Source organism: Prunus avium, chromosome 5 (genome assembly GCF_965620075.1).
Source record: "Prunus avium chromosome 5, drPruAviu1.hap1.1, whole genome shotgun sequence".
Lineage (NCBI taxonomy): Eukaryota > Viridiplantae > Streptophyta > Magnoliopsida > Rosales > Rosaceae > Prunus > Prunus avium.
In genome coordinates, this window is record NC_142288.1 from 21,972,962 (window position 1) to 21,987,170 (window position 14,209).

At 37.9% G+C, this 14,209-nt stretch overlaps 4 protein-coding genes across 4 annotated transcripts; all 4 read left to right on the forward strand.

The window, feature by feature from the left end:
• Positions 1-144: 144 nt before the first annotated feature.
• On the forward strand, positions 145-2,111 carry LOC110762484 (short-chain dehydrogenase TIC 32, chloroplastic-like). The gene is made up of 8 exons (XM_021965130.2): positions 145-253; positions 417-648; positions 792-871; positions 985-1,138; positions 1,244-1,322; positions 1,404-1,488; positions 1,602-1,648; positions 1,761-2,111. The coding sequence occupies exons 1-8, from the start codon at positions 145-147 to the stop codon at positions 1,923-1,925; spliced, it is 951 nt and encodes a 316-aa protein (XP_021820822.2). The 3' UTR covers positions 1,926-2,111.
• Positions 2,112-2,617: 506 nt separating this feature from the next.
• Positions 2,618-5,202, forward strand: LOC110762505 (short-chain dehydrogenase TIC 32, chloroplastic-like). The gene is made up of 8 exons (XM_021965153.2): positions 2,618-2,829; positions 3,199-3,430; positions 3,568-3,647; positions 3,751-3,904; positions 4,023-4,101; positions 4,189-4,273; positions 4,388-4,434; positions 4,548-5,202. The coding sequence occupies exons 1-8, from the start codon at positions 2,724-2,726 to the stop codon at positions 4,710-4,712; spliced, it is 948 nt and encodes a 315-aa protein (XP_021820845.1). The 5' UTR covers positions 2,618-2,723; the 3' UTR covers positions 4,713-5,202.
• A 3,322-nt stretch (positions 5,203-8,524) lies between these two features.
• On the forward strand, positions 8,525-10,987 carry LOC110762504 (short-chain dehydrogenase TIC 32, chloroplastic-like). The gene is made up of 8 exons (XM_021965152.2): positions 8,525-8,730; positions 9,134-9,365; positions 9,504-9,583; positions 9,688-9,841; positions 9,953-10,031; positions 10,151-10,235; positions 10,406-10,452; positions 10,598-10,987. The coding sequence occupies exons 1-8, from the start codon at positions 8,625-8,627 to the stop codon at positions 10,763-10,765; spliced, it is 951 nt and encodes a 316-aa protein (XP_021820844.2). The 5' UTR covers positions 8,525-8,624; the 3' UTR covers positions 10,766-10,987.
• Positions 10,988-11,361: 374 nt separating this feature from the next.
• Positions 11,362-14,203, forward strand: LOC110762507 (short-chain dehydrogenase TIC 32, chloroplastic-like). Its single transcript, XM_021965155.2, has 8 exons — positions 11,362-11,606; positions 11,992-12,223; positions 12,737-12,816; positions 12,925-13,078; positions 13,175-13,253; positions 13,342-13,426; positions 13,600-13,646; positions 13,805-14,203. The coding sequence occupies exons 1-8, from the start codon at positions 11,501-11,503 to the stop codon at positions 13,967-13,969; spliced, it is 948 nt and encodes a 315-aa protein (XP_021820847.1). The 5' UTR covers positions 11,362-11,500; the 3' UTR covers positions 13,970-14,203.
• Positions 14,204-14,209: the final 6 nt, after the last annotated feature.

The following is a 14,209-nucleotide window of genomic DNA, read 5'->3' on the forward strand; positions in this document are numbered from 1 at the left end:
CCAGCAGCAATCAAGACAGTAGGTCATGTATTGTATGCCTCTTATAGAATAATATTATTATTAACATTTGGAGCAATGTATTCAAATTGCATTTGATAGAAGGTCTCTGTGCTGTAACTTGTAACTTCATTATCTGCAAAATTAATGGGTGGGATATTTAGCAAGAAAGGAGCATCAGGGTTCTCTGCTTCTTCCACAGCAGAGGAAGTTACTGAAGGGATTGATGGAACTGGTCTTACTGCCATTGTTACAGGTCATGCTCTATTTTAAGCTTCCTATAGGATACATATAACAATATAGTCTTAGCTGCTCTCCAGCCTATTTGACATCTCACATGTCAATGAGTCTTTCTCTGTGTCTTCCAAAGTAAGGTTGTAAATTTTTTATTTTTTATCATAAACTTTGTTTAATTTCAGGAGCTGCAAGTGGTATTGGCGTAGAGACATCACGTGTTCTTGCGTTGCGTGGTGTCCATGTAGTTATGGCAGTAAGGAACCAGGATGCTGGGACGAACGTCAAAGAAGCCATTCTTAAAGAAATCCCAGAGGGTAAAATTGATGTCATGGAGTTAGACCTCAGCTCATTGGCATCTGTAAGAAAATTTGCAGCAGATTTTAAATACTTGGACCTTCCATTGAACATACTTATGTAAGATAAGCAAATTCTTAAATTTCCTTCTTTCTTGGGTTGTATGTGCTTATGGTTTTCTCATGGAAATTAAGAAAATGACAGCTCTCTCAGCTCCATACACGCACTCATTTGTAGTATTGCACTCTCTTCTTTGTTGGAAGTAACAATGCAGGCATTATGGCAACTCCATTCAAGCTTTCTCAAGACAACATAGAGCTCCATTTTGCAACTAACCACTTAGGTGTGTCTGCCTAAAATTTTCTTTGAAGTCTGTCCTGTAGTCCAATGGATTCAGTTTTCTACGAGTCGCTTTTGTCGACTTATTAACTTTTACTCGAACCATCCAATGTGCAGGTCATTTTCTCCTCACAGATCTTTTGTTGGAGACCATGAAAAGCACATCGCGAGAAAGGAAAGGAGAGGGGAGAATTGTTAATGTATCATCACTAGGCCATCGATACGGGTACCGTGAAGGGTTTTGTTTTGATAAAATTAATGATGAATCAAGGTAAAACTGTGGCAGCACCCTTTTGAAGAATCGTCTTTAGGCTAATGAGGTGGTTGTGTATATAAATACATGATAAACAATCTGCCGTTTTGACTTGCTATACAGATACCACAGATATTATGCTTATGGACAGTCCAAGCTTGCTAACATATTGCATGCTAATGAGCTTACAAGACGTCTGAAGGTATTGAGTTTCTTAAGGTCATCAATGGTTTCCCTTTCTTGGTTGACATCGTAACTTATGTTCGGAACGTTAACTAAACAGGAAGAAGGGGCAGAGGTAACAGCTAATTCTCTCCATCCGGGAACAATTCTCACGAATCTTATGCGCTATGATGGCTTTTTAAAGTGTAAGCTTCATCTGCTGTACCACATGGATACATCTCCTTTCATGTTGTTGACAGTGCAGCAGTATTCTCTGGTTTTCCACTGATCAACTCACATTTTCTTTGGCTTGACACAGGTATTCTTAAGGTTCTGAGCATATTTATCTCTAAAACTGTTCAGCAGGTACATCTTTATGTTCCACAAGGGATGATATTTCTCTTTTGTTTGATACAAAATCTTTTTTGGGCATTCACATTATATGAAACTAATTATGTCATTGAACATGGTCATGCAGGGTGCGGCAACCACATGCTTTGTGGCACTCCATCCACAGCTTAAGGGAGTAGGCGGCGAATACTTTGTGGACTGTAACATCGCCAAACCGAGCTCTCAGGCAAAAGATGCAGATTTGGCAACCAGACTCTGGGATTTTAGCTTGAGTTTGACAAATGCCAAGTAGTATGGTGTTCTAATATTTTCTGGGTCATGTTGTAGCTGGCTCTTTTCTGCACTGTTCGTTATGAAATTTATTAGTGCTTCTGCTTAAGATTGAAACTTGGTCCAGCAGGCAGACGATGATGCAATGCAGGAATGAAATCAATAATGTCTGTCGTTTTATTAGTGTTTTAATTTCAAATGGATCTAAATTGACATGACTTTAGGGATTTGTTAAGTAAACTTTTTCCTTTTTTTAAGTGCAACTTTTCGTTGGGATGTTAATTCCCCTTCTTGGGTTTGTGTTGTTTTGGCTAATGACGTAGACTCGACTTTTTAGCTATTATAGTGCATTTGGATGAGGACGGAAATCAATGTCTTAGAATTTTTAATTTCTATCTATTTGGCAAAAAAAAAAAGTTACTCTAAATTTTTTCCTTTTTTTTGTTGTCAAATTTAACCACCATAGAAGTAGTATTATCAAACAAGTGAGTCTAGTATTATTGTTACCAATACAGCCTGTTGACAAAACTTCTGACTTGGCACTTGGTCAACAACAATGTGTTTATGTGTCCTAGCCAAACGACATCGTTGTATATAAGACTAACATCAGAAACGTCATTACTTGCTATAATCCCAAAAGTCTTTCATGTTTTGGTCATCTGATCCCCTCAAGTCAATTGGTATATATAATGTATCGTTGGTGGGGCACCCCAAGAATAGCCTTTTTCCTCACATTGCCTATATTTTAATCAGAGAAATCCTATGTTATGTTGCTTTTGTTAGCATTGTTTGTAACTTCACACGATCATCTGCAACATTCATGGGGATTTTTAGCAAGAAACAACAATCTGGGTTCTCTGCCTCTTCAACAGCAGAGGAAGTTACTGAAGGGATTGATGGAACTGGTCTTACTGCAATTGTTACAGGTCATCATGCTCTATGTTTTAAGCTTCATATATGAATTTTTTTTTTTTCATAAATCTGATAAAGGATTTTCTCATGTAAAAATGGGAAAATGATTTAGAAGATCGGTGATATATACATACTGAGTTCCAATGGGTTTTGTATTTTTAATTTTTATATTCAAGTACTTTTCTTAGTTTCTTGGATGATCATTTATCATTCCAAATCTAAATGAAATTAAGCTGTTGACCAAGAAAACATGAAACTAAGATGGCTTCTTCTATAAGTTTTCTTCTATGAGATAAGATGTCATTTCTCAGTTTTGTTTCTTAATTTTCATGTCAATGAGCCTTCCTCTGTGTGTTTCTCAAGTTAAGGTTTTTCAATTTCAGGAGCCTCGAGTGGTATTGGTGTAGAGACAGCACGTGTTCTTGCATTGCGCGGTGTCCATGTAGTTTTGGCAGTAAGGAACATCGATGCCGGGGCGAACGTCAAAGAAGCCATCCTGAAAGAAATCCCCAATGCTAAAATTTATGTGAGGGAGTTAGACCTCACCTCATTCACATCTGTAAGAAAATTTGCAGCAGATTATCGTTCCTCAGGCCTTCCATTGAACATCCTTATGTAAGATAAGCAATGCCAATTTCCTTCTTTTTTGTTGTGTGTGGTTTGTTACATATTTACTTTATTAGATCAAGCTAATATGTCTTTATTTCATACTATGGCAATAAGAAGTAATACAATCTCTTCTTTGTTGGAAGTAACAATGCAGGGGTAGGAGTGACACCATTCAAACTTTCTCAAGACAGTATAGAACTCCAGTTCGCAACGAATCATTTAGGTTTGTTACTTAAAATTGCTTTGAACTGTAGCCTGCCTACTGATCAGTTTCATACAAGTTTCTTTTACCAATCTATTTGTTTCTTGAACCATAAAATGTGCAGGTCATTTTCTTCTCACAAATCTTTTGTTGGAGACCATGAAAAGCACATCGCGAGAAAGCAACACAGAGGGGAGAATCGTGAACGTATCATCTCTGAGCCATCAATACGGATACCATGAAGGAATTCGTTTTGATAAACTTAATGATGAACCCACGTAAATCTTCTGCAGGATATGCAGATTATATATGTTCATACCTGTTTTTAACATTTTGAGGTGTCTGTTTGGACAAATATATGTCAACAATCTGACCCTTTTACTTGCTAATTTACAGATACAGCAGGCATTCTGCGTATGCACAATCCAAGCTTGCTAACATATTGCATGCTAATGAGCTTACAAGACGTCTGAAGGTATTGAGTTTCTTAAGGTCATCAATGATTTCCCCTTCTTGGTTGACATCGTAACTTATTTTCGGAATGTTAACTAAAACTAAACAGGAAGAAGGGGCAGAGGTAACAGCTAATTCTCTCCATCCGGGAACAATTGTCACAAATCTTTTGCGCTATGATGGCTTTTTAAAGTGTAAGCTTCATCTGCTGTACCACATGGATACATCTCCTTTCACGTTGTTGACAGTGCAGCAGTATTTCTCTGGTTTTCCACATATCAACTCACATTTTCTTTGGCTTGACACAGGTGTTCTTAAGGTGCTGGGCATATTTATCTCTAAAACTGTTCAGCAGGTACATCTTTATGTTCCACAAGAGATGATATTTCTCTTTTGTTTGATACAAAATCCTTTTTCGGGCATTCACATTATATGAAACTAATTATGTCATTGAACATGGTGATGCAGGGTGCGGCAACCACATGCTTTGTGGCACTCCATCCACAACTTAAGGGAGTAGGGGGCGAATATTTCGTGGACTGTAACATCGCCAAACCGAGCTCTCAGGCAAAAGATGCAGATTTGGCAACCAGACTCTGGGATTTTAGCTTGAGTTTGACAAATGCCAAGTAGTATGGTGTTCTAATATTTTCTGGGTCATTTTGTAGCTGGCTCTTTTCTGCACTGTTCGTTACGATCAAGTAGTATGGTGGTCTAATTCCTCTGCTTTTCTCTGGTTTGTGTTGTAATTCCAAGTTGGATCACACAAAGTGAGGGCAGTGGAAACTTGGCCTGGGAGTGGGCAATGATTTTCACTGGTACTAGCACGTGCACGGCCAAGAGATGACAGCTCATTTTCTTCCTCCATTGTTAATGTTGAAATTAAGAGAAGAAAATCAAACTACAAAACAATCAATTGATGAATTCTAGTTGTTGGGGGTGAAACAGGCTTCAATGCTTGGAATGAAATTGCCAATAAGAGCAAGATGTGTTGATTTGGTTTATGTCAGTCAGATTCTTATAATGTGGTTTCTTGGTGGTAAAGTAATTGTATGGGTTTTCAAATTTACATTGAGCTGTTGTGAATGTTGTGCTTGATCATTAAGGGTTTGTTTGGACGAGGGACTTGGACATGGGATTTCATGGAATTTACAAATTCATATGCCCCGTTTGGCAAGCCCGAAGAAAAGAACCTGAGAACTTGAATTTCCCATATTTGTTTTATTTATTAGTATTTAGGATATCTGCTAGTATTTACGCTTGATAATTTCCCACACGTGCGGGGGCGTGTAAGGAGTTGGGCTACTCCCTCCATTGCCAATTGGTTTTGGGGGGAACCTCAATTTCCTACATGGTATCAGAGCGGGTTAGCCCACGTGTGAAAGCCCAACGGCCACACGTGCTTCACGTCACCCAATATGTGTTGTCCACGTATTAGGCTTGAAAATTCCCCACACGTGCGGGGGCGTGTGAGAATGTGAGGTAAAGAGTCCCACATTCTCACAATAACTCCTAGGTTTTCATTATCTTGTTTGTATCAATCAGTTAGTTGAATTACAATCACGCACAGGTTTGTTTTTTGTAATGCTGGGAATTCGCTTATTCTTGCAGATTGAGGATTCATTAGTGAAGGAAGCAGCCCTTTCATGCTTGGATTTTGTAATTTAGTGTGGGCATAACAATGGAGTTTCAGGGACTCCTTGGCACCCCAAAACTAAAATCGGGGAAAAATTTTAAAAGAAAAAGGGAATCCCACACTATATATAAAGTGTATAGCCGCTCGGCTATACGATTTATTAAAAAACCAAAAAACAAAAAACTGAGTATCGCCGCGCGGCTATACTATTTATATATAAAAAAGGGACCCGCCTAGCTCTAGGCACCACGTGTCAAAAAAAGGCCGCTCGGTATACTATTTTTAAAAAAATTAGGGAAAAAACAAGTATAGCCGTATTTTTAAAACAAATTAAAAACCAAACAAACCGGTATAGCCGCGCGGCTATACTATTTTTAAAAAAACAATTAAAAAATCAGGTATAGCAGCGCGGCTGTACTATTTATGAAATAAAACAAAAGAGGAACAGCGATTAGCCGTCCCACGTGTCAAAATACGTATAGCCGCACGGCTATATGATTTAAAAAAAAATAAAAAACCGGATATAGCCGCGCGGCTGTACTATTTATATATATTAAAAAAGGACCCACCTAGCGCCTAGGTACCACGTGTCAAACACAATAATGCCTGCCGGCTATACTATTTTTTAAAAAAAATTAGGGAAAAACGGGTACAGCCGCTCGGCTATACGATTCGCCTCGGCGCCACGTTTCAGAAACAGTAACGCCGTGCGGCTATACTATTTTTTTTAAATTTCGATTATAGCCGGACGGCTATACTATTTTTAAGGATACATGATTTGGTTTACCGGGAGGTAAATGCTACTGTGATTTGTTTTACCAGGAGGTAAATCCTAAATGCTAACGTGAGAGAAGCTACAATTCATCTTATTGATAAAGTACGCGAGGGAGGAGAAAATGACAAAGCACTATTGAAGAATGTGATAGATATATTTGTTGAAATTGGAACGGGACGAATGGATGTTTACGAAAAGGACTTTGAAGGATACATGCTAACCGATACTTGTGATTACTATTCTAGTAAATTATCAAGATGGATTTTGGAGGACAGTTGCATGATGAAGGCAGAGGAATGCTTGGGATATTATTTCTCATTGTTGGAATTTAGAGGAGGTGTGTGATGTGAGTTGCTCTTGTTAGACTGTTGAATTGTAGGGGAAACAAAGTGATTTTATTAGATTGGAGGAGAATAGTACATAGGTGAGGTATAGGCTAATTGGCCTTCTTCATATCTTATTGGCTTATTGGCCTCCTTAGCATTTTGGCTAATTGGCCATCACACTTGACTTAGATTAGTTTGGGCTATTTGGCCCTTACACTTTGATTGGTGAGCTTATTGGCTCCTCAACATGGCTTGGTTTGGGTAGCTCTTGGCTCCCTACTAGTTTGGGAGTTTGCTTCTTTAGACTCCAACATGGATTGGGAGTTGATTGGTTTACTCCACATTTCATTGTGGTTGCATGCCTATTTATAGGCATCTTTGCCTACATCACCAAGTATGTGGCTTTTACTAGAAACTTCTATATTTTACAATATTTATTTTTGTGGCTATTGTTTAGCCATCATGCAACATGATGTTCTTGTTCTAGAAAGTTCTTCAAACTTCAATTGCTTTTGTTCCACCTCCTTATTCTTTTCTCCACAACTCTAGATTCTTCCACCAACTTGATCTCTTTACTCCATAAGTGTGTGGCTTTCTCTAGATAATTCTCCAATAGTCTAGGCTCATCTCAAAGCTTCTAGATTTTTCCACACATTTCTTTAGCACAAATGTGCATTAATTTCAACACTCATTACCTGCATCCAAGTAGTGAGAAGAAGCTGGTGGAGACAGTGAAGTATTGGTTGTGGGTGGTGCATGGAACTCAGCTGATAGAAAAGAAGCATTCTGAATATGGATCCAGTGCTCGGCTTACGATTGATAATGTGCAGGAGGAGTTTGCTAGGAAATTTATTAGTGCTTCTGCTTAAGGTTGAAACTTGGTCCAGCAGGCAGAAGATGATGCAATGCAGGAATGAAATCAATAATGTCTGTCGTTTTATTAGCGTTTTAATTTCAAATAGATCTAAATTGACATAAATTTAGGGATTTGCTAAGTAAACTTTTTCCTTTTTTCAAGGGAGACTTTTCGTTGAAATTTTAATGCCCCTTCTTGGGTTTGTGTTGTTGTTTTTTTTTTTTTGGTCTGAACCACGAGGTGGTCCTGGATGGGCCCCAACTATGAGTGACACCTTTAAGCCTTAACCACAACCCAGACTAATCCTCGCTCACACCGGGTTGGCCCGTAAGGGGTAAAATATTGGCCAAAGTGGTGACTCTATACAAGAGCGAGGATCGAACCCCTGACCTCTCTTAAGGAATGAGAGTGCCGAACCACTCACACCAACAACCTTGGTTAGTTTGTGTTGTTTTGGCTAATGATGTAGACTCGAATTTTTAACTATTACAGACTACAATGCATTTGGAGGACGGAAATTAATGTTTTAGAATTTGTAATTTCTATCTGTTTGGCAAAAGAAAAAGTTACTCTAAATTTTTTCCTTTTTTTGTTGTTGTCAAATTTAACCACTATAGAAGTAGCATTATCAAACAAGTGAGTCTAGTATATTGTTACCAAAACACTTCAACCTGTTGACAAAACTTCTGACTTGGCACTTGGTCAACAACAATTTGTTTATGTGTCCTAGCCAAACGACATCGTTGTATATAAGATCAACATCAGAAACGTCTTTCATGTTTTGGTCATCTGACCCCTCAAGTCAATTGGTATCCATATATAATGTATCATTGGTGGGGCACCCCAAGCATAGCCTTTGCCTGACGTTGCCTTTATTTTAATCAGAGAAATCCTATGTTATGTTGCTTTTGATAGCATTCTTTGCAACTTCACATGATCATCTGCAACATTCATGGGGATTTTTAGCAAGAAACAACAATCTGGGTTCTCTGCCTCTTCAACAGCAGAGGAAGTTACTGAAGGGATTGATGGAACTGGTCTTACTGCAATTGTTACAGGTCATCATGCTCTATGTTTTAAGCTTCATATATGAATTTTTTTTTTTATAAATCTGATAAAGGATTTTCTCATGTAAAAATGGGAAAATGATTTAGAAGATCGGTGATATATACATACTGAGTTCCAATGGGTTTTGTATTTTTAATTTTTATATTCAAGTACTTTTCTTAGTTTCTTGGATGATCATTTATCATTCCAAATCTAAATGAAATTAAGCTGTTGACCAAGAAAACATGAAACTAAGATGGCTTCTTCTATAAGTTTTCTTCTATGATATGCGATGTCTATTATTTCTCATATATGTATAGCAAGTATAGCAAGACCCTTCAGTTTTGTTTCTTAATTTTCATGTCAATGAGCCTTCCTCTGTGTGTTTCTCAAGGTAAGGTTGTTCAATTTCAGGAGCCTCAAGTGGTATTGGTGTAGAGACAGCGCGTGTTCTTGCATTGCGCGGTGTCCATGTAGTTATGGCTGTAAGGAACACCGATGCTGGGGCGAATGTCAAAGAAGTAATCCTTAAAGAAATTCCCAATGCTAAACTTGATGTCAGGGAGTTAGACCTCAGCTCATTCTCATCTGTAAGAAAATTTGCTGCAGATTATCGTTCCTCAGGCCTTCCATTGAACATCCTTATGTAAGAAAAGCAAACGCCAATTTCCTTCTTTTTTGTTGTGTGTGGTTTGTAACATATTTACTTTATTATATGAAGCTAATATGTCTTTATTTCATACTATGGCAATAAGAAGTAATACAATCTCTTCTTTGTTGGAAGTAACAATGCAGGGGTAGGAGTGACACCATTCAAACTTTCTCAAGACAGTATAGAACTCCAGTTCGCAACGAATCATTTAGGTTTGTTACCTAAAAATTGCTTTGAACTGTAGCCTGCCTACTGATCAGTTTCATACAAGTTTCTTTTACCAATCTATTTGTTTCTTGAACCATCAAATGTGCAGGTCATTTCCTTCTCACAAATCTTTTGTTGGAGACCATGAAAAGCACATCGCGAGAAAGCAACACAGAGGGGAGAATCGTGAACGTATCATCACTGAGCCATCATTATGGATACCGTGAAGGAATTCGTTTTGATAAACTTAATGATGAACCCACGTAAATCTTCTGCAGGATATGCAGATGTTCATACCTGTTTTTAACATTTTGAGGTGTCTGTTTGGATAAATATTTGTCAACAATCTGACCTTTTTACTTGCTAATATACAGATACAACAGGCATTGTGCTTATGCACAATCCAAACTTGCTAACATCCTACATGCTAACGAGCTTTCGCGGTGTCTGAAGGTATTGAACATTTTAAGGACATCCCATCATTTATGCCTAATTTCTATGGAAATATATTGCATGTATCCATATCTTCTTGGTTGACTTGGTAACTTATTTTTGAAACATCAACTAAACAGGAAGAAGGGGTAGAGATAACGGCTAATTCTGTTCATCCCGGAGCAATTCTCACCAATATTATCCGCCATGATAGCTTCGCACGGTGTAAGCTTCATCTTCTCTACTTTACCAGTGACAATTATTTCTACTGTAAAATCCCCTGCAGTCAAGACTAAAGGCATCACTTTTCATATTAGCTCATAATCAAAGTTCTTGACGCTGAGTATTTGTCTGATTTTTCACTGATAAACTCACTTTTTTCATTGGCCTGACAGGTGTTTTTACTGTGGTGTGTTTGTTTATCTCTAAAACTGTTCAGCAGGTACTTCTTGGCGTTCCACAATATATTAAATCATATGATTTTATTTGATTTTCTAGATATAGAATCTTGTGTTTGTACATTATATTCACATTGTATAGCAGCTGCCCTTGAACTATCTCAATGAACATGGTCATGACTCATGCAGGGTGCGGCAACCACATGCTTTGTGGCACTCAATCCACAAGTTAAGGGAGTAGGCGGCGAATACTTTTCGGACTGTAAGATTGCCAAACAGAGCTCTCAGGCAAAAGATGCGGATATGGCTAGGAGACTCTGGGATTGTAGCTTGAGTTTGACCAATCCCAAGAAGTAGGATGTTTTAATATTTGCTGGTTGCACTGTTCGTTATGAAATCAAACCTCCAAATCTCAAACTGTAACCAAATGCTGAACTCAGACTATAAAAAGTTCCCATTTGTTCCTTATTTGTAATTTAAGACCAGTCTAGAAACTGGAGCACATAGACAACATGAATGGAACTACAAAGTAAACAGCTTTCAACATGGTCAAGAAGCAATATGCGGTTTATGGTTTAAGATGTTTAACACGATCTATTTATTAAAATGTTGTCAAATTCCCTATAACTTAATAGCAGGGACTCGACTTATTACTTGGACAACAGTTTAACATATTGTGTCTTACAAATCCCATCTAGAGGGGTGAGACTCGTAAGAACTGACTTGGACTCGATAGAGCTGTAAATTTGAACATATATTTTCTCATGGCCAATCAAAACTAGCCAACATGTTGCATTCTAGTATGAGAGCCGCATCAAAAACGACATTGCTTATAACAATCCCAAACAAAATTGCCACGTAGGGGGGATACATGGGCCAACAGCAAGCAAACAGTTGTCAACTTGGTATCTATCATCAATGGGGCACCTCTAGCATAGCCTTGTCTTGACATTGGCTGTTACTCCCGTTGCCAATATTTTAAGAAAAGAACTACAATGTTTTGACACCCAAAAAAAAACAACTATTTTTGCTAGTTTTGGTAGCATTTTCCTTGTTTTGTAACTTGCAAGTTCATTATCATCTGCAGAATTAATGGGGATATTTAGCAGGAAAGGACCATCTGGGTTTTCTGCCTCTTCTACAGCAGAGGAAGTTACTGAAGGGATTGATGGAACTGGACTGACTGCCATTGTTACAGGTCAAGCTCTATTTTAAGCTTCATATACGATTGTTTATGTGACTAAAATTTCTCTTACTGCGTTGTCAGGTATTTCAGTTTTTTGCTTTATTTGTTTATGTGATAAATTATAGGATTTAATATGAATTAGTATGTCACTGGAGCAACTTCCCAGGTAAACATGGGAAAAAACTCTTGTTAGTTTCTTGAATGATCATATGTTACTCTGAGGCTAAATCAGATTAAGACGGTTTCTTTCATAAGCTCTTCTGAATTACATGGAGATGTAGCTTTTTAGCCTTTGGATTTGGACATCTCCATTGTTTACATGTGAATGAGCCTTCCTCTGTGTTTCTCAAAGTAATGTTTTCAAACATTTCTGTGTAAAAACTTTGTTTAATTTCAGGAGCCTCAAGTGGTATCGGTGCAGAGACATCACGTGTTCTTGCGTTGCGTGGTGTTCATGTTGTTATGGCAATAAGGAACATGGATGCTGGGGCTAAAGTCAAAGAAGCAATCCTTGAAGAAATCTCCAACGCTAAGATCGATGTCATGGAGTTGGACCTGAGCTTGTTGGCATCTGTAAGAAAATTTGCAGCAGATTATAACTCCTCCGGCCTTCCATTGAACATTCTTATGTGAGATAAGCAATTTGCATTTTTATTACTGGCTATGCTTCTGGTTTCTAATTATTTTCCTCAATTTACCCCTTTTGTCAAACGTGGCCTTATTGTCCTAGATTGGATTAGATCGTGTTTGTACTTTCCAAAGTTATACAAATCTTAAAGTTGTCATAAAGATCCCTAAATGCTCTGCACAATACAGTACAGTCCAATACCCTGCAGCACAGCATATCAGATGAGCCCAAAGTGAAGAATCAAACTTGTCCCTACCTGCAAGCTAACACGATAAGTGATAGGTGGAGATAGGGGACGGTTTCCAACAGACTATCTCTAACACCAGAGTTCTTGTACGGTTGTACCATGTTAGACAACCACCGGACCTCAAAAGCTTATGCTGCTACAAAATTAGATCTAACATATTTTTGTCAAGCTGACATGCATTTAAAAGCTCACACAGCCATAATTCAAACTTGATTATTGTATATATAATGACAATAAGAAGTAAGACACTCTCTTGTTTGTTGGAAGTAACAATGCAGGGGTAGGAGCATCTCCATTCAAGCTTTCTCAAGACAGCATAGAGCTGCTGTTTGCAACCAACCATTTAGGTTTGAAACCTAACAATTGTTTTGAAGTCTAAACTATCAGAAAAGAGATCAGTTTTTCAGAAGTAGCTTTTGTCAATTCATTTGTTACTTATACTATCCAATGTGCAGGCCATTTTCTTCTCACCAATCTTCTGTTGGAGACCATGAAAAGCACATCGCGAGAAAGCAACATAGAGGGGAGAATTGTTAATGTATCATCACTACTTCATCCATATGGTTACCATGAAGGAATTCGTTTCGATAAAATCAATGATGAATCAGGGTAAATCTTCTTTAGGCTATACTGATTTAATGTGTTAGGTGTCTGTTTAGGGTAAATATGTCAACAAATCTGCCCCTTTTGCTAGCTATTTTCCAGGTACAACAGATACTATAATTATGCACAATCCAAGCTTGCTAACATCCTACATGCCACTGAGCTTACAAGGCGTCTCAAGGTATTGAACGTTTTAATATACACTTTCAGATTTGATATGCATTTCTTGGTTGGTTTGGTAACTTATGTTTGAAATTTCAACTGAACAGGAAGAAGGGGTAGAGATAACAGCTAATTCTCTACATCCTGGAGCAATAGGAACGAAAATTACACGCCATGATAGCTTTTTACAATGTATGCTTCATCTTCTGTACTTTACCAGCGTCATTTTTATCATAGGAAAGTTCCCTTCAGTGAAAACTATGATAATCTTTTCATATCAGCTCATAAAAAAAGTTCATGGCACTGATTATTTGTCTGGTTTTCCACTTAACAACTCACATTTTCACTGGGTTGGCTTCACACAGGTATCTTCAGTGTGCTGGGTATATTTTTCTCTAAAACTATCCAACAGGTACTTCTACCTTTCATAATATATGCAGCGTATGATTTTTTTTTTTTGGGTACTAAATACTAATGCTACATGGACCGTGTTTGTGAATCTCGCTCTATCAGAGATGTGGTCTACAATTTGATCAAATTGTTTTAATTTATATAAACATGGTCTTTCAGGGAGCGGCAACGACATGCTTTGCAGCACTCCATCCACAAGTTAAGGGAGTAGGTGGCGTATACTTTTCAGACTGTAACATTGCCAAACCGAGCTCTCAGGCAAAAGATTCAGATTTGGCTACCAGGCTCTGGGATTTTAGCTTGAGTTTGACCGATGCCAAGTAGTAGGGCATTTTAATCCTTGCTGGTTAATGTTGTGGGTTTTCTGCACTGTTCGTTATGAAATCAATTGCCAACTTGGAAACTGTAATCAAATGCTGGCCTCAAACTACTTCACATTTGTACCATATTTGTAATTTATGATCTTCAATCTAGGGATTGTTTTGAGTCTTTATGGCATTCTAAAGGGGTTTCTAAAAATACCAGATTTGAACTCTCTTTATAAAAACATTGTATCCAAGGACC

Coding starts and splice junctions, on each gene's coding strand:
- LOC110762484 (XM_021965130.2), top strand. CDS start 145: ATGGGTGGGATATTTAGCAAGAAAGGAGCATCAGGGTTCTCTGCTTCT. Junction 254..416: donor TCTTACTGCCATTGTTACAG/GTCATGCTCTAT, acceptor GTTTAATTTCAG/GAGCTGCAAGTGGTATTGGC. Junction 1,139..1,243: donor AAAATTAATGATGAATCAAG/GTAAAACTGTGG, acceptor CTTGCTATACAG/ATACCACAGATATTATGCTT.
- LOC110762505 (XM_021965153.2), top strand. CDS start 2,724: ATGGGGATTTTTAGCAAGAAACAACAATCTGGGTTCTCTGCCTCTTCA. Junction 3,431..3,567: donor CTTCCATTGAACATCCTTAT/GTAAGATAAGCA, acceptor CTTTGTTGGAAG/TAACAATGCAGGGGTAGGAG. Junction 4,102..4,188: donor AGCTTACAAGACGTCTGAAG/GTATTGAGTTTC, acceptor AAAACTAAACAG/GAAGAAGGGGCAGAGGTAAC.
- LOC110762504 (XM_021965152.2), top strand. CDS start 8,625: ATGGGGATTTTTAGCAAGAAACAACAATCTGGGTTCTCTGCCTCTTCA. Junction 8,731..9,133: donor TCTTACTGCAATTGTTACAG/GTCATCATGCTC, acceptor GTTCAATTTCAG/GAGCCTCAAGTGGTATTGGT. Junction 9,366..9,503: donor CTTCCATTGAACATCCTTAT/GTAAGAAAAGCA, acceptor CTTTGTTGGAAG/TAACAATGCAGGGGTAGGAG.
- LOC110762507 (XM_021965155.2), top strand. CDS start 11,501: ATGGGGATATTTAGCAGGAAAGGACCATCTGGGTTTTCTGCCTCTTCT. Junction 12,817..12,924: donor GTTTGCAACCAACCATTTAG/GTTTGAAACCTA, acceptor TCCAATGTGCAG/GCCATTTTCTTCTCACCAAT. Junction 13,647..13,804: donor TCTCTAAAACTATCCAACAG/GTACTTCTACCT, acceptor ATGGTCTTTCAG/GGAGCGGCAACGACATGCTT.